Source organism: Gambusia affinis, linkage group LG18 (assembly GCF_019740435.1).
Source record: "Gambusia affinis linkage group LG18, SWU_Gaff_1.0, whole genome shotgun sequence".
In the NCBI taxonomy this organism is placed as follows: Eukaryota; Metazoa; Chordata; class Actinopteri; order Cyprinodontiformes; family Poeciliidae; genus Gambusia; species Gambusia affinis.
Genome location: NC_057885.1, coordinates 9,200,519 through 9,218,389, shown reverse-complemented (window position 1 = coordinate 9,218,389; position 17,871 = coordinate 9,200,519). Strand labels below are relative to the sequence as shown.

General features: G+C 35.1%; 1 protein-coding gene across 1 annotated transcript in view; it reads left to right on the top strand.

Annotated features, from left to right (window-relative positions):
* Window positions 1-17,871, top strand: part of LOC122820675 — a 32,809-nt gene that overhangs the window by 5,431 nt on the left and 9,507 nt on the right. Inside the window, exons 3-29 of the mRNA XM_044098244.1 lie at window positions 67-336; window positions 849-1,121; window positions 1,217-1,480; window positions 2,816-2,932; window positions 3,084-3,099; window positions 3,189-3,253; window positions 3,701-3,751; window positions 3,920-3,984; window positions 5,516-5,662; window positions 6,716-6,881; window positions 7,532-7,567; window positions 7,735-8,001; window positions 8,511-8,783; window positions 8,878-9,141; window positions 9,880-9,987; window positions 10,095-10,110; window positions 10,220-10,296; window positions 11,006-11,065; window positions 11,147-11,208; window positions 12,303-12,384; window positions 14,362-14,397; window positions 14,502-14,753; window positions 15,359-15,511; window positions 15,760-16,035; window positions 16,303-16,578; window positions 16,702-16,797; window positions 17,502-17,771. Coding sequence (XP_043954179.1) covers window positions 67-336; window positions 849-1,121; window positions 1,217-1,480; window positions 2,816-2,932; window positions 3,084-3,099; window positions 3,189-3,253; window positions 3,701-3,751; window positions 3,920-3,984; window positions 5,516-5,662; window positions 6,716-6,881; window positions 7,532-7,567; window positions 7,735-8,001; window positions 8,511-8,783; window positions 8,878-9,141; window positions 9,880-9,987; window positions 10,095-10,110; window positions 10,220-10,296; window positions 11,006-11,065; window positions 11,147-11,208; window positions 12,303-12,384; window positions 14,362-14,397; window positions 14,502-14,753; window positions 15,359-15,511; window positions 15,760-16,035; window positions 16,303-16,578; window positions 16,702-16,797; window positions 17,502-17,771 — 4,038 coding nt within the window. The remainder of the gene's footprint in view (window positions 1-66; window positions 337-848; window positions 1,122-1,216; window positions 1,481-2,815; window positions 2,933-3,083; window positions 3,100-3,188; window positions 3,254-3,700; window positions 3,752-3,919; window positions 3,985-5,515; window positions 5,663-6,715; window positions 6,882-7,531; window positions 7,568-7,734; window positions 8,002-8,510; window positions 8,784-8,877; window positions 9,142-9,879; window positions 9,988-10,094; window positions 10,111-10,219; window positions 10,297-11,005; window positions 11,066-11,146; window positions 11,209-12,302; window positions 12,385-14,361; window positions 14,398-14,501; window positions 14,754-15,358; window positions 15,512-15,759; window positions 16,036-16,302; window positions 16,579-16,701; window positions 16,798-17,501; window positions 17,772-17,871) is intronic.

Below are 17,871 nucleotides of genomic sequence, written 5' to 3'. Positions count from 1 at the left end.
TTTTAGCTTGATGTGTTTTTGTTATAAATCAAAAGACAAACATGCTGAATGTTGGTTCTGTTTTAGATCCTGTGCTGAGTATTGATCCCAACTGGTCGACTTTTTATGTTGGAGAGATTTTTACATTTATCTGTGACAAGAATGAAGGAAAAGACACTGACTGGTACTACAGGTTAAAAAGGAATGGTGTAGCATTTTTTCCCTATCAGTTAGAAAAACATTTCAGAGTTGAAGCTCTGTATACTAGCTATAGTGGAAAATTTCAGTGCTGTCGTTTCTGGAGGTGGGGTTCATCTCACTCAAAGTGCAGTAAGACTGTCACTGTCAGTGTCTCAGGTAAGAACTGAATATTTTAAAGATTTACAAAATTTTATATTAGCCCTAAAAAACATACATTTGCTAATTGCATTTTAATTCATAATTTTGTTGATAGATCTTTTTGTTGATAAAATAATGTCTGAAATATGACACATATATAATTACTGGGTTTAATTTTTATAAAGTCAAGAGAGCCACAAGTTTAAAAAAGAGGAAATATTGAAATATTCAAGTATTCAAAGGAAATATTATTTACCTTAATGTGAATATTTATATTTACTTAATTGTGGAGTTAATCACATCATCTGTTCAGAAAAGAGAATGAACTCTTTTATGTTATTTTATTAAACTATTTCAAACAAATACTTTTTCTTTTAATTTCTAAAAAGTATCTAAAATAAGGAAAGATGACAATAAAATGCATTGACAGCTTTTTCACATATTTACTGATATGAAAGAAGCATCACTCTTTAAAATAAGCTTTTAATTGCAGTATTTTGTATAAAATCAAATATTTGTTTTTATAACAGCAGATAGACCCAGTGCTGAACTGACAGCAGGTCCAACAACCATACCAGTAGGGGGCAGTGTGACACTGAGCTGCTCAGTGGAGCCCTCTGCTGGATGGAAGTACAGATGGTTCAGGCGGACCGCAGACACACCTGAAGTTCAAGTCATAACAAATGATGAAGAAAACAGAGAAATCACTGTGACACAAGGAGGAATCTATAAGTGTGAAGGAGAGAGAGGAAATCCTTCATTCTACAGTCATTCAAGCCAAGAGAAAACCATTGAAATAATGTGTAAGTGTTTTCTTTATGATTGTTACAATCTAAGTCCATGAAATCAAAAATTTTCATGTGATTTAATTTTTCTCTTCTTTATCTGATGTAAACAGTTTCCAACGAGGTTTTTGTGACTCGACAACCAAACTGGCCTCAGATCTTCAGTGGTGAGTCGATCACTCTGACATGTGAGGTCCAGGGAGGAGAAACCACTGAGTGGACGTGTGACTGGAAGAAATCTGGGTCATTTATGAACATGACAAATAGTAAAGACTGGACGTTCACTGTCTCTGAGTCCAGCAGTGGAAACTACACATGTCAGTGTAGAAGCAGAGATGATGGATTTTCTTCAACACAGTGGAGTGAAACCATAACAGGTGATTTAATTTTTTTGTTTTTTTCTGAACAAATTGTAGAAAAAAAATGTTTTCCTTATATGTTGGATTAAATGAAGTTTCTTTCTTGGACAAACCAGAATAAATCTGACTAGTCATCATCTGAGTTATGAATTTTTAACTGCAGAACAAAAGGAGCTGATTTATTTTGTTCACTTCCTTTAACAAGTTACAATAATAAAACTACAACTGTTATGATTTGAGTTGCTTTTGTGCACATTGTTCCCAAAGTTGTTCTTTTAGATATCTAAATAATAAAACAGAAAATTTCTAGAAGTTAACAAGTTGAGTGTTGAACTATTTTAGTCAGATTTCTCTTCTTTAAATGTCTTTTTGCTCACATTAAGCAGCTCATTGTTGTGATCCAAATTTGTTTGACCTGGACTGAACTGTGAGGACGGATCAGCAAAACTAAATGCAGCAGGATTCATTTTATAACTTCAATATTCACTCAACCTTAAACTAGTTTCTTATGATATTATGATCTGTGATACAGTTACATAGCGAATTCCTCAAAATAACAGTAAATAACTTTTTTTCAGCAAAATTAAAGTAAAACATTTTTCTAACTGGCCACTGTGAGGATGTGGTTTTTATTCTGTGTGTTAATTTATTTCCCGTCTCTTTGGCTGTGATTGATCCCAGCTGTCTCTTATGTTCCCTCATTACCTTCCCTGTGTATTTAATCCCGTCTGTGTTTCTCTGTCGGGTTCTGGTCTAAAGTCTAAAGTCATGTGTCGTCTTCCTTTCCCTCGTTTTAGACCAGTTTGTATTCCAGTTGCTATCAGTGTTTGAGCTCTTTGCCTTGTTGCTTACCTGTTCTGCCTGGACTTTGTATTTTGTGATTTCTTCATTAAAACCATCATCATTTGCTTTGCAACCTGGATCCACCCCATCGTCGTCCTCACCACTCAATAACCACAGTTTGTAACAGCCACATCAAAACGATCAAAAATGCCTGAAAGGTTTCCAAAATTAAAGCAGCTGCTGGTCTTGAATCGTTTGGAGTAAATGCAAAATCTCAATCTCTTCATTAAGATGTCAAGATGTTTATATATACTTTTATTTTTGCAGTGAAAAATCCTTCAACTCTAATTAGTATGCAGCTATTAAAGTTGTGACACAAACAAATTAGAAACCACCAGGTGGAATAGATCAGTCCTACGAGATGAACAAATGTTTTTTTCTCAATACATAGAATCACAATTTAACAATATCGAGTTAAAGCTGCAACTTTAATAAACACACTAATAAAATATTTCTGTTGAATAAAATGAGGACTAAGATAAATATTTTACAATGTTTTTGTTTTTCCAGTAACTGTATCCAGTTCTGTCGGCTCTTCATTTCCTGTCATGTTGATCGTTGGACCAGTTGTTGGAGTCGTTCTCATCGTCCTGCTGCTCTTGTTGTGGCGCTGCAGACGGTCCAAAGGTCAGAACATTTTCTTCTCATTTTATTGATACTAACCTGAAATAAAGCGTTATTGAATCACAAGTATTAAAATATGACTTTTGAAATTCGGTTCATCATTTTAATTCTGTTGTTGATGATCTAAACGGCTTTTTTTTTAAATCTTCTCCAGATTTGAGCTGCATCAGGTCAGTATGAAATATCTGCTGTTTCATCTTAGGCATAAACTCTTGATCTTTGTTTCATAGCTAAATTTGATCCACTTTAATATTTTTAGATCATTTCAGTCTGAAAGCAGCAGCCAGAGGCCGACCAGTAATCATGGACTGAACCAGATTGAAAGTAATTACAGCTCTCTGCTGCATGGTTAGTCACACAATAAACATCAGTATTAATTTGGACACAATTTCACTTTGTTGTAACTTTTTTCTTTATCATAACACAGATTTATAAAATGTATAAAAATCTCAAAGTGTCTACTTTAAGTCATTCCTTGTGACAAACTAAACAACAAAGTGAAACACCTGAATATTTTTGTTTGTTTATTTTAATTTTTATGTCAGAATTAATCTGCAGATTTTATGATTCTGCTGCTCAATATGACAACATATAATTATATTATTACCATGAGTTTGATTAATAAAAACAATTCAAAGTTGCAACAAACTCACAATTATTCCCATCAGAAATGAAAGGATAAACATCTATCAAGTACAAAATAGATCTTATTATTTTACATAATTGCATTCAGATGCAAGCTTTTCTTTGACATTTTTTTATTTACTGTAGGCACCACGTCTGTGTATGAGACAATCCAGAACCGTGGAGCCACAGGAAACGGTAACGTATATGTAATAAAACAACCAAGTTATTAAAGGTGACTGATTACATGAGAACCAGATGAATCCTCAGCTGTCAAATATTCAGAGAGTGATATTAAACTATTTAAAAACATGAGGATAAACACTAATGTATGTTTTCTATGTATCCATGTTTCACTTTTACCAGAGAGACCTCCTGATCCAGAAGAAGGTTCTGTTTACGATTATGTGAGACCAGATAATTACAGATCAGCATGAAGGTCAGATAAACACCTGACTTCATTAGATTTTTACTGATCATTTTTTATTCATTTGGGAGAATTTGCTGCCCGATTCACCAGTTCTAATAAGAGTTCAGTTGTTTAGTTGTGAATTCATGACTGGATCTCATCTGTCTGGTTTTCTGTAACAGTACTTTCTTTTTCTGACAATGATAACTTGCTGTTTTTAATTAAAGTTTAATGTGGCTCCAGGTTCTGTCTTGGACTCTGGTTTAGGCTAAATAAAATCATCTTTCTTTTCATGTCTTTATTGTCCGGTGGGTTTTTTTTTACATTTTTAAGGCTGATGTAATGGGTTGAGAATCAGTTAATTAATACAACCCTATTTTTGATTCAGAATTAATCCTGTCTTTGTTCTTCGTTTTTTTTTTCCTTTTTTTCTTATGTATATAGACGTGGTTGTTGTGTGCATGTATCTTCTTGCCAGTGGGGGGCGCTCTCTTGCCGCCACAACACAGTGACGTAATTCAGGTATTCATTAAATAGTAGGTAGTGTTTCCTAATGGTCTTTTTTGTTGTACTGCAGCACAAACAAATGAGAAAAATGAAGAATTTAACATATGTTGTAAATTAAATGTAATTTTTTAATCACATTTTATATTCTAAAAGTTTGCTACTCAGAGCTTTTGTGGATATTTTGCAATTTTCAGTATTGTCAAAAATAATTATAATTAAACATACATAAATACACTGTTCTACAAAAGACATTATTTATTTAAATGATTCATTAATAAAAGACACTCTGACTTGTATTTACAGCTAGTGGCCAGCAGATGGTGACATTGAGTCATAGTTTTCCAAGTTATGGTCCAGAAACTGGCCGTCAGTTCAATCATGTGACACAGGAAGAAAACTTGTGTGTGTTCAGGATTCTGCTGCTTCACATGAACCTGCTCCATCCAGAGTGTTTGGCTCTGTGGTGGAAACGGCAAAAATGACAATCAGCTCCAATCATCACAGTGTGTTAATTTATCATCATTTGTTCAGGATTTGTTCTGTTTTTATAGAGTGTCAAACCTGCATGCTGCTTTAAGAAATAATAGATGACCGAAAACTAATTTACAAAAAAGCTAAGAGCTTTAATGAAAGAACATTTTTGGGTTTTGCTCTTTCTAGGTTTTAAGTATCAGGAGGAAAATAAAACAAACATCAATGCATTTTTACAATATTGTTATTTTTAGAGAGTTGCAAAATTAAAACAGTGGAGTAGCAGTTGGAGATGCAGAAACGGATACAAAATCAATTAAAATGTTATTTTCAGATATGCAAAGTAAAGAAAAGTGTGTTTTACTTTATGTCCTGATAACAACAGTGAACATTATCTATTTAATCTGTGAACCTTGGTGGGGGGAAAAAATCCCGCCAGACTTCTTCTGTCAGTGACTTGTGCTTACAGATAGTGGCCAGCAGATGGTGCTATTAATTAGTCATTTTTGTCAGAGTTCCAGAAAAGGGCTGAATGTCCGGTGATTCATCCAGGAAGAAAACTTGTGTGTCTGCAGGATTCTGCTGCTTCACATGAACCTGCTCCATCCAGTCTGACTGGCTGTGATGGAAACGGCAGCAGAACATCTCACAAATCCATCATCAAGCTCAACATCCTCATCCTCACTAAAAACACAGCTGCTGCCTGCAGCTGCAACAACCATGTTAGCTTAGCACAAACAACAATTCAGAGAGTCTTGAAACAGATATTATTTCTTCTGAAACTAGAATAAATGGGACAATTTAAATTAAAACACCAGGAAAGAAGAGCCAGACCTAAACTCTGAAACAATGGCCTGCAGTATGTATTCAAAAGCCTGCCACAAGAGGGCAGTGCTGAGTCGTCATACCATTAAAGAGGACTTCTGCTTCTTCGGTCAACACTTCTTGAGCAGGATGTCACTGAAGATGATTGTATTTATAGAGTTTCTGCAGGAAACTCTGTAGTGTTTCCTCGTCTCTTGGTGGAAGATCTGGACTAAAGTGAAATATTTAGTATAGAAAACTGCAAATTAAGTGCCATTAGAAAACCAAATGCTTTTCCACAACCTCACAGCCACAACTAATGCTGGGTTAGCAGAGCTGCTAATGGCTTCTTTACGCTGAGCTAATAAATTAATACATGACATATTGTAGATGAGGCTAAAGTTAGGATCAAGTTAAAGGTCAGTGTATGATTATTCAGATGAAAAGAAGATTTTTCATCCTTCTTTCTCACAAACAGACGCTGCTAAATGAAACACAGAAACTTTTTTTTCACTCTCCGTACATTTTTAGAGTTTCTTCTTAAATCTATTTAAACTCCAAACTATTTCTCACTGTCTGATCTCATGTCTGTTTATTCACACCTAAGACCTTATATATCTGTGACAGGTGAGATCATTCTCACCCATCACTTGTTTTTAGGTGAAAGGGGATTTTACGGTTTGTTTGCCAGAGAGTTTGCATGCAACACAAACTAAGTAGAGGATTAAACATTTAAAACTTACATTAATGCAGTTTACAGTTTATTTAAAGAGAATTTTATTTTATGGCTTTCACTAAAAACAAAAGCAAAATACACTTCTCTAATAATCCTATTTAAACCTTTTAGAAAAAAAAAGAAAAAAAAAGTCCTGTTCTTCTTTTACCACAACTTCTCATCATTGGACCGGAAACGTCGCAGCAGAAACTCAGTGCATTGATGTCAGTGTTTAAAATAAACGTTGTCCCGTCATTCTCAGATAAAACGTCGATCCTGTTTCAGACGGCTCCATTTCTCTGGAGACGCTGCAGAGGCAGCATGTTATGAAAGGAAGATTATTGGACCAACGCAGAGCAACACATGGTTCCAGGTTGAGGTCAGGATGGGGAACATCTCACCCAGGGTTCTGGTCTCACTCTGTAAGTAGATCACTTTATCTGTATGAAGGACGGAGATTAGAAGAACATCGTCTTTGACATCTTGTCTGCTGTAATTTCTACTTTATCTTCCATTATATTTGTGTAATTTTACTTAGTTTAATCATTTGTTCTTGTTAAGTTTGCTGCAACTTCAAACAGGTTATTTCAGTGACAAACTACTAACACAAACATTTCTGTGCAAACATTTTGAAAAGCTGTTTATTGTAAAATTAGACTTTAGCACTTTATATACCATACAACTAATGTGTCAGCAATAAAAATATTATATAAAAAAAAATTAAAAAATGAACAAGAGACTGAAATTATTCATTAAAAACTTTTATCAGTTTTTTTCCAGTAGAGATGAGTGTGACGTTTCCGTCGTCGTGCAAAACGTCTGCAGATGTTCTGTCTACAGTCAGGATGTGAAGTTTAGAAAATGACGTTTTAACTCCTCAGAAAATCAACAATAAACTAAAACATTTGATCTTATTCTTATCAGAACAAATAAATACTCAATATCTTCCATTTAATATCTAGTTAAATTTCTGTTAACAGAAAAAAAGAGTCAAAGCTGAGTGAGAGGGTTTGGAAAATATGTTTTAATAAATTTATTATTTATGCTGATGAACTTTCAACCTTTATTTCAGTGCTGAACACACTGATCTGCTGTGGAAAAACTCACGGTAACTTCAACTTTTAATCTGAATTTTAATCATTTATCCTCTCAGGAAAAGAATCCAGTTTATCTTTTAAATCAGATATTATTTTATGTTTATCTTTTAATTTTTAGCTTGATGTGTTTTTGTTATAAATCAAAAGACAAACATGCTGAATGTTGGTTCTGTTTTAGATCCTGTGCTGACTATTGAGCCCAACTGGTCGACTTATTATGATGGAGAGATTGTTACATTTTTCTGTGACAAGAATGAACGAAAAGACACTGACTGGTACAAGTTAATAAGGAATGGTGACGAATTTTTTCGTTATCAGTTAGATAAACGTTTCAGAGTTGAACCTCTGTATACTCGCTATAGTGGAAAATTTCAGTGCTGTCGTCCATGGAGGTCGGGTTCATCTCACCCAAAGTGCAGTAAAACTGTCACTGTCACTGTCTCAGGTAAGAATTGAATATTTTAAAGATTTACAAAGTTTTATATTAGCCCTAAAAACCATACATTTGCTAATTGCATTTTATTTCATAATTTCAAGCAGATCTTTTTGTTGATAAAATAGTGTCAGAAATATGACACATATATAATTACTGGGTTTCATTTTTATAAAGTCAAATGAGTCACAAGTTTAAAAAAGAGGAAATATTCAAATATTCAAATATTCAAAGGAAATATTATTTACCTTAATGTGAATATTTAGATTTACTTAATTGTAGAGTTAATCACATCATCTGTTCAGAAAAGAGAATGAACTCTTTTATGTTATTTAATTAAACTATTTCAAACAAATACTTTTTTTTTAATTTCTAAAAAGTATCTAAAATAAGGAAAGATGACAATAAAATGCATTGACAGCTTTTTCACATATTTACTGATATGAAAGAAGCATCACTCTTTAAAATAAGCTTTTAATTGCAGTATTTTATATAAAATCAAATATTTGTTTTTATAACAGCAGATAGACCCAGAGCCAAACTGTCAGCAGGTCCAACAACCATACCAGTAGGGGGCAGTGTGACACTGAGCTGCTCAGTGGAGCCCTCTGCTGGATGGAAGTACAGATGGTTCAGGCGGACCGCAGACACACCTGAAGTTCAAGTCATAACAAATGATGAAGAAAACAGAGAAATCACTGTGACACAAGGAGGAATCTATAAGTGTGAAGGAGAGAGAGGAAATCCTTCATTCTACAGTCATTCAAGCCAAGAGAAAACCATTGAAATAATGTGTAAGTTTTTTCTTTATGATTGTTAGAATCTAAGTCCATGAAATCAAAAATTCTCTTGTGATTTAATTTTTCTCTTCTTATCTGATGTAAACAGTTTCCAACGAGGTTTTTGTGACTCGACAACCAAACGGTTCTCAGATCTTCAGTGGTGAGTCGATCACTCTGACATGTGAGGTCCAGGGAGGAGAAACCACTGAGTGGACGTGTGACTGGAAGAAATCTGGGTCAATAATACAGAGGACAGACAGTAAAGACTGGACTTTCACTGTCTCTGAGTCCAGCAGTGGAAACTACACATGTCAGTGTAGAAGCAGAGATGATGGGTTTTCTTCAACACAGTGGAGTGAAACCATAACAGGTGATTTTATTATTATTATTATTATTATTATTATTATTATTATTATTATTATTATTATTATTATTATTATTATTATTATTATTATTATTATTAGTAATTTTTTAACAATTGTAAATGGTAAATGATTATGGTAACAGCCATGTGCACCACGACCCAGAAGATTTTTTTTAAATAAAACACATAACTTCTAGGAGTTAATAAAAAGTTTATTACTGAGTGTTGAACCATTTTAGTCAGAGTGCACTTTAAAGTGACTTTTTGGTTTGCTTAGGTCAAGTAGATCATTGTTGTGACAAAGGTTTGGCTGTAATCTGGTCTGAGCTGTGAGAATAAATCAACAATTTCTTCTTCACAGATATTTGATACAACATCCTGACTTCTCCTGTTTGTACCCATAGACTGAATGCAGCAGGATTTCTTTTTAATAACATCAATATTCACTCAAACTCACATCAGTTTCTTATGATATCATGATCTCTGTACATATATAAATATATGTATTTACATATTTATGCATACAGACAGAAGTTGTGCCTTTTCTCATAAATGACAACAGAGCTTTCAAACTCTGTCTGACCAAACAATGAACGAATCAAATAAGTCTGAAAAAAAATAAAGGAATAACAAGGTTATTTGTTCATGAACAGATAAAATGTTTCATAATTTATGTTTATAGATGGAAATGAAATTTTTTCAGATGAATAAAATCTGTTTCCACTTAATGTTTCTTATTTCCAGTAACTGTGTCCAGTTCTTTACATCTTGTGCTGCTGATCGCTGGATCAGTTGTTGGATTTATTCTCATCATTCTCCTCGTCTTGTTGTGGTTCTGCAAACGGTCCAAGGGTGAGACCCTTTTTTTTTTAATTATTATTTTTTATTTTTTGTTTAATAAACACAAAGAAAGAAGAACTACTTTTCAGTTAATGTAGCGGCAAATCTCTTTTTCGCAGGTTTATTCTGCTGCAGGTCAGTTCCTCATATTTTAATTTATTTGCATTAACAGCAGATTTTATTTTTTTTTCTGCTGATTTATGTATTAAATTCACTGACTATTTTTCTGTTGTTCATGTTGTAGATGTAAGGCCTCAGAGAGCAGCAGAAACGACGGGGTCAACCAGGCTGGCGGTCGTGAATCCAGCTCTCCTCTTCAGGGTTAGAAACTCCGCAAGTTTTTCATGAATAAAAATTATTGCTTTTATTGTGTTCACATTTTTCTTAGACTTTTATTTCTTTTGCGTTATTCCTATGATCTTATATCTATATGTCGCCATTGAATCTTGTTTCATTTATACATGAAGTGAAACATATTTGGCGATTTAAAAAAAATTATAATTTAAAAAAACAACAGTAAAATAAATTAACTGTCTGGTAAATTGCATTTGTTTCTTCTAGCTTATGCATGTAGGGGTTTTATAAGTGGTTTCTTTGTTTTAGATTCTCACTTTATAATCAGCTAAAAGTGCAACAATTGTGTTATTAAACGTGGATCAGCGACTGATAAATAATCCAGACGTGTTTCAGCTGCATATAAACTCAGAATGAACTGAAATACTTTGAGTTAAACAGTTTTTTCCAAACACAAACATTGTACAACGTAAGCAAATAGCAGACACTGGTTCTAGGTTTTTGATTTTCATGTTATTTATCATGAGATAATCTCACCATAAAGACCTCGAGAACCAGAGGATGGAGCTTTTCAGGTTTGGTTCTGAAAACTGTCCTCAGGTCAACATGGATTTTGAAATCATGCTATGCCATGGTTAGCATCTGCATATCATCACCAGTAGAAAACGAGAGATCAGACACAGAGTTGAAGATTTTTAGTTTGTCTGATTGATGATTTCAATGTTTTCCGCTGTAGAAGTCACTGCAACATACGCTGAGATCAACCACCAGGCTAGAGCCAACAGAAAGAAAAAAGGTAAAGACATATTGTTGTAGCTTTGTTGTTGTTGTTGTGTATTATCATAACTAATGTGCATCATCATCGTCTCGTTGACAGGAAGCCCTGCAGCCACAGATGGAACGGTTTATTCTGGCATCAGGTCAGGAGCAGCTCTGGACGTCGACTGATCGTTTGCCACGAAGGCTGCAGGATGTTTGGATTTATAATTGGATTTATGATGTGGATTACGCTCAAAACATTCTTATGTGTTCTGGTTACAAGTCTTCAAAAACCCTGTACTAGCTGAACAAAGAAATATTGTCTGAAACTGAAGTAGGTAAAAGAAAAATCAGACACACTCAGAACTGTAGACAGGCAGTAATGTACAGATTTTTAATATAATTGATCTGGAGATCCAGGGTGTTGATAATATTTTGAATTTGGTCCGTTGCTGTTTTATATTCAGGGTCAGTTTTATTTCTTCTTTTTGCTTTAGCTTCCTAAACTAACTTTTATATAGTCAGGTTCCATTTTACATGAGTGATGATACCTTGCATACTAAATTCATTTTTGAGCTGAGCTAAATAGTCTTTACTAAATCAAATATTCTCTTACATTTTTCAATTGTTAACTTGTACATATAAAATTCTCATCTGTTTTTTTTCACTTTTGCCGTTTTGATACAAGCAATGCTGTTGATTTGTCTTTGTATTTCATTTATTGTAGCCTTTTAAACACATATTTGTTGAAAATAACCTCTTATGTATCAAATATTTTATGTGGTTGTCAAGTTAAAGTGAGTCGTCTGCCCACTAAAACCTAAATATGACATCACAGTTACATTCATTGCTTCTCAAAGTAGAAATGCTTCTCAACTCCCACTTTGCAGCCGAGTGTGCAGTCATAAGTTAGAATATAATTGTTTTTACATTTTATTCAATGCTCTTTTTACGATTCTTTTTACAATAAACTGGATATTGAAATGCAAAATTATCCAGATTCCATTTATCACTCATATACAGTTAGATTTATTTTTTCTACTGTACATTTACTTTAAACATCATTAACTGGCCCACACTGTGGTAGAAAAGCAAAACAAAAAATTCACAAACAATAAGTGTCAGATAATTTCAACTTGTATGTTTCAGGTATTTACTATTGAGTAGATGAGACACAAAAACATATCCTTCCACAGAAGATGAGAATAACTTACACACTGGCGCCACAGCGAAACAGATGTTCTTAAACAGATGTTTCTACTCTTCTTGAATAGATATGCATCTTTGTGGGGTTCCTACCTAATGGGTGTAATATCTCTGCTCCTCCAGCAGATGTCGAGGTCACTCGATTAAAACGTAAGAAGGACAGTCAATGGATCGTCTTTTGTTTTTCTCCACATATTCATCTGTAACCCATTTAATCCCAGGTTTTGTCCTGCAAAATAACCACATGCATTTCAATTCTTAGACCTCCCTATCACGTTATATTCGTGAATTATTACGTTCTATATTGGCTTTGTCAGTCAAAATGTAGGTTCAATGGTCTAATTCACACAGATCTGATCTATTTACACTATAAATCCCAAAAAAAAAACAATAGAGCTGGAATTTTCTTCAGATCTGTTTTAGATACTTGAAGATTCAATGCCACATCATGCAGATGACATTGTTTCAATGTGCCAAGTGACCTTTAACCTCATTTGGTCATTTCATCAATGAGGCAAAGTCAGGTGAAAATGTAATCTTGCACTAATATGCATCCTGCTGGAACTTATCTCTGTTCCATCAGACCAAAGACAACATTTGGTCGCATCCTAAGTCAGTTTCTGCGTCCAGCAGTGGAGACAACAATCTTTGAAGGGTCATCAGGCCAAAGCATCCAATCCCTTCACAAGTGAATGACTCTGATGTACTCCCAGATCAGATTGTCCAATATTGAGAGAAATGGCATCAAACACAAGAACCCCACTGTAGCCTCCAAATAGCTCAGAGAGAATATTGGTGTTAAAGTTACAGCACAAGAAGTAAGAAAGCAAAAAGAAAGATTCCCCAAAAGTAGCTTCTCTCTGGTAGCACAACTTAGCTTGAGTCAAGGTGAACTGTGTAGCTTCTGGTATAATGTCCTTTGGTTAGATGAGCTCATGGTACAAATGTTTTACCGTAGTACACAGCACCATGTTTGGGAAACACCAGACACAGTGTTTCAGTAGCTTGTTTGCCAGACAAACTGTGATTAAGTCAATCCTAACTTCCTCTGTAAACCAGTTTTCTATCCGTCTGACTGACAGCTGCCAACAGCCTGATGAAACATGAGACCTGCTTTGGTTTTGTCTCGTCTTCTACCTCTTCTTAAAGAAATGTCTGCATGACCAGCTGTCTGTTAGTTTAAATTGTTAATACCTCAGTTTATATTTATTAATGATTGTTAATGTCTAATACATAAAACTTGGGAACTGAAACCAAGCGCTCCATCTTTAACCACGCCTTTACATCACTGGACAGGAAGCAGGTGGGTGTTTAACATCAGATCAGACAAAAATTTCATATTGTTATGAAACATATATCCTGACTCCCGCTGTTCTTTGTCTCTACAGACGTTACAACTTGCCTCTTCTGAAAAACTGAGGATAAAGCAGAACAACATTGTTTGGTCTGAATTTCAACATGGGGAAGACGATCCGCTACGCACTGGACTTATTGTGTAAGTAGAACTTTTTTTGTTGTTGTTTTGATTAGGAAAAATCAATGGGAGAAACTGGATGTTGGATTTCAGTCCACAGATATCTTCTCCTCAATTACAACAATTTCCCTTATGCTGCTATTCTAGTTCTCTTTTTAGCGTGAAGTGTTTATTTCTTAATGTTACTTGTGTTGTAATTTCACAACAAACTGCAATTTAACTAAATGTTAAGAGCAGACAAAGTGATTTGGAGAACTATCAGTCAAACTCAGGGATGTTTCATCGATCTTTAGATGTAGCATTGTCAACATGGCTGCAAATGTTTAATCAACAAACAAACAAAAGTGATGAAAAATGTGACATGAAGAGAAGGGTGCAATTTATTACTTGGAATAAAAATATATTTTAAGTAGAGGAGGTGGGAGTGAATTTCCAGAAGCTGTGCAGGATATTTTAAGACGTTCTCTGACGCATAATCAAGATGTGAAATTTCTCAGAAAAAGGCAGAAGTGAGACATGATCTCATCAGGCAGAAAAAAAATGTTGCTTAGCCATCTGATGTCATGCTGATGAAGAAAAAAAGAGAGATCTTCTCCATAATAGACAACTTGTTTGTCTCTTTAATGTTCGCAAACTTTTAATTTCTTTTTTAGTACTGAATATACTCCGTTGGGGTGGACTAGCTGAAGGTAAGTCAATATTCTTTGTTGTTCGCATTTTTTCATGTCACACTCAGCCTCCCCTAAGATCTTTATTAGTTAACATTTCCACCTGTTAAATGTTTGTGTTGTAGATGTTGTGCTGACAACTGAGCCCAACTGGTCCACGTTTTATTTGGGAGAGTCCATTACCTTCAGATGTTACGTGAACGGGGGAGAAGAGACTAACTGGGAATACCTGGTTACCAGGAGGAGTCAAGACACGTTTCCCTACGACTCACAGAAAAGCTACACATTAGAAGATCTGAAGATAGCTGAATTCAAGTGCTCTGCTTGCAGGAGAGGAGTCTGTAAAAAGAGCGAAACTATCTCTTTGATTGTTTTAGGTAAGGTTAAAGGGATTTTTACATATTATTATTGGTTATTAATTTTTTTACGATTACAAAATGAACGCATTTTGCAGACTGCACTTCAATTTTCTTGTTTCTAGCTGGAGAGATAAAATCAATTGACAATGTTGGATTTTCCGCCACCTGGTGGTTTCAGTGAGGTGGTGCATAAACAAAGAAGAAAAATGTATCCAAGCATTTTTTTTCCCTTTCAGAGCTAAAATACAGATATTACAAAATAATCACAACTAAAACAGTGTACATAAACAGAATCATAAATGTCCTTCAATTATTGTTTTGTTAGTTTAAATGTAACAATGGATAAATTTACGAGGATAATAAATCTGTAAAAATACACACACGTTTACTGCGAGAGCTCGGATAAAGAATGCAGTTGCTGTTTTTGTTTATTTGTATTCTTTCATGGGTCTGAAGAATATATTCCTTTGTATCAATTTTCTTAAGGGAAGTTAAATCAATACATTCCGCCACCTATTGCTTTGTACATATACAAGTAACTTGATAAAGATATGTTGTAAAATGTTAGAAGACATTTTTTAGAAAAGAAAATTTACTATTTTTCGATTTGTTGTTTTTCATAGTAGAGGAGAAACCCAGAGATACGCTGACAGCAGGTCCAACAACCACACCAGTAGGGGGCAGTGTGACTCTGAGATGCTTCATAGAGAGCTCCGCTGGCTGGAAATACAGAGGGTTGAGACGGATTTCAGGGAGCCGTGAAACGATCAGCGCAGGTAATGAAGAGACCAGAGTTATCACTGTGAAACAAGGAGGAATCTGCTGGCGTGACGGACAGAAAGGAAATCCGTCATTCAACAGCCAATGCAGCCACGAAGTCACCATTCAGAAAACTTCAGTTTTTTTCTTGAAAACGTTTACAAAACTGTAATAAATTAAGTCAACTTAATCTACTTAAGCAATGCATCTCATGTGATTTTATGTTTTTGTTCAAATACAACTAATATTATTATTCTGTAAACAGCATCCAACGAGGTTTTTGTGACTCGACAACCAAACTGGCCTCAGATCTTCAGTGGTGAGTCGATCACTGTGACATGTGAGGTCCAGGGAGGAGAAACCACTGAGTGGACGTGTGACTGGAAGAAATATGGGTCAATAATACAGAGGACAGACAGTAAAGACTGGACTTTCAGAGTCTCTCAGTCCAGCAGTGGAGATTATATGTATCACTGTAGACGTAGAGATGACTGGTATTCTTCAAAAAGGTGGAGTGAAGCCTTCAAACTGTCTGTTGCAGGTAAGTTATGTTTGTTGTGGTTGTTTTTCTACCTCTAAAATGAAAAAAAAAGAAACTAATTTAATCTCAAAGATAATTTTGAAAATCTTGTTCAAAAGTGGCCACAATCAGAAAATGAATAAATATTTTCTTAAATGTTAGTAGATACTATACAACTCTTACACATGATAATCTGTCAAAAACATTTGATCTGTTTTTTTCTTGGAAACTGAATGTACTCAATTAAATTTTACTATTGACTTCTTGTTTTTCTTCTTATATTAACAGTTTCCAACAAGGTTTTTGTGACTCGACAACCAAACTGGCCTCTTGTCTTCAGTGGTGAGTTGATCACTCTGACATGTGAGGTCCAGGGAGGAGAAACCACTGAGTGGACGTGTGACTGGAGGAAATCTCGGTCATTCATACACAGGACAAACAGTAAAGACTGGACGTTCATTGTCTCTGAGTCCAGCAGTGGAGACTACATGTGTCAGTGTAGAAGAAGAGATGACGTGTATTCTCCAACAAGGTGGAGTCAAGCCATCAAACTGTCTGTTGCAGGTAAGTTATGTTTGTTGTGTATTTTGAGAGCAGCCATGAAAAACAAGGTTGCTTGTAAAACAGTGGCAGGAGTTGTGCAGCAAAACTTAAGATCTTCTTAAGACCTTCCTACTTCTCCTGTAGCTGTAAGTGTCTTCCACACAGACTGTGTTGGGGAAATTCCTGGGGATCTGGGAATCACCAGACCTACCAGCCCTTGTCCCTGTGCTGCTCAACAAGGTCTTTGCATTGAGAACCTTTCCTCTCATATGCCTCTGTCTTCCCAAAGGACAGTCAGTTCAATCAGGATGATATTCTTTGACTCCTCTGACTACAAAAATACACGGGGCCCCAATGATGTCTGTGCATACTAATGGAAGAGTAGTCTCTTATCCCATAATTGTGCTTTTTGCAGAAGGATCTCAGGATAGATTTAATCTGGATGTTGCCAAACCCCAATCTTATTTGTGGCAAGCCAATCAAAGGCAGACTTGCTGGTGGGCTTTGGATTATTGCATAAGCCAAATAAACTTGAGCCTGAGGCCAAAAAATGATGGTTAGATCTTCTGCCTTTCTGCTTTTACCTTTCTGCAAGTTAGCCAGGTTGTGGACTAGCAAACCAGCCAAAGACAATTACTGTGTCATCATCATGGTGGTTTTGCATGGTGTTCTTTTTCCAAAATGTTGTGTTAGGTTTACTTAAATGTAACTGGAAACGTTGTAAAAATTAACGAGATGTTCTTAAAACTCTGGTCAATCTGTCTGTCTGTTTCTTCAGCAAATTTGAGATGGTCATTAACTCTCTTTGAGGCGTTCTTTGTTTTTTTATATTTCTCTGAAAGATGCTTTGAAAATAAAATGTGTATATTTATTTATTTGTTGTCGGTAGTGCATTTGGTCTCCGAACTCTCTCATATATGCTGTCTATTTTTCTTTAATATCAGGGAAACCACAGGTCCAGTTGAGTGTAAACAGCCTGAAGATACCGGGCAGAGTAGCTCTGAGCTGCTCAGTGTCTCCATCATCAATTGGCTGGAAATATTACTGGTACAGAGATGAGAAATCTGCTGAACCTCTGACGACACAAGAACCCGTTTTCTCTCCAAATGAACTGATGAGCGTCTCAGAGAAAAGCCTGTACTGGTGCAGAGGAGGAAGAGGAGATCCAGTGTACTACACAGACTACAGTAATCCCATCACAATCAGTAATAATGGTGAGTTTAACTAGGAGTCAAAAGTAATACTGTCTGTTTTATTGTATTAATTTAAATAATTTCCAAAAAAATGTCTAATATGTTTTTTTTAAATGAACAA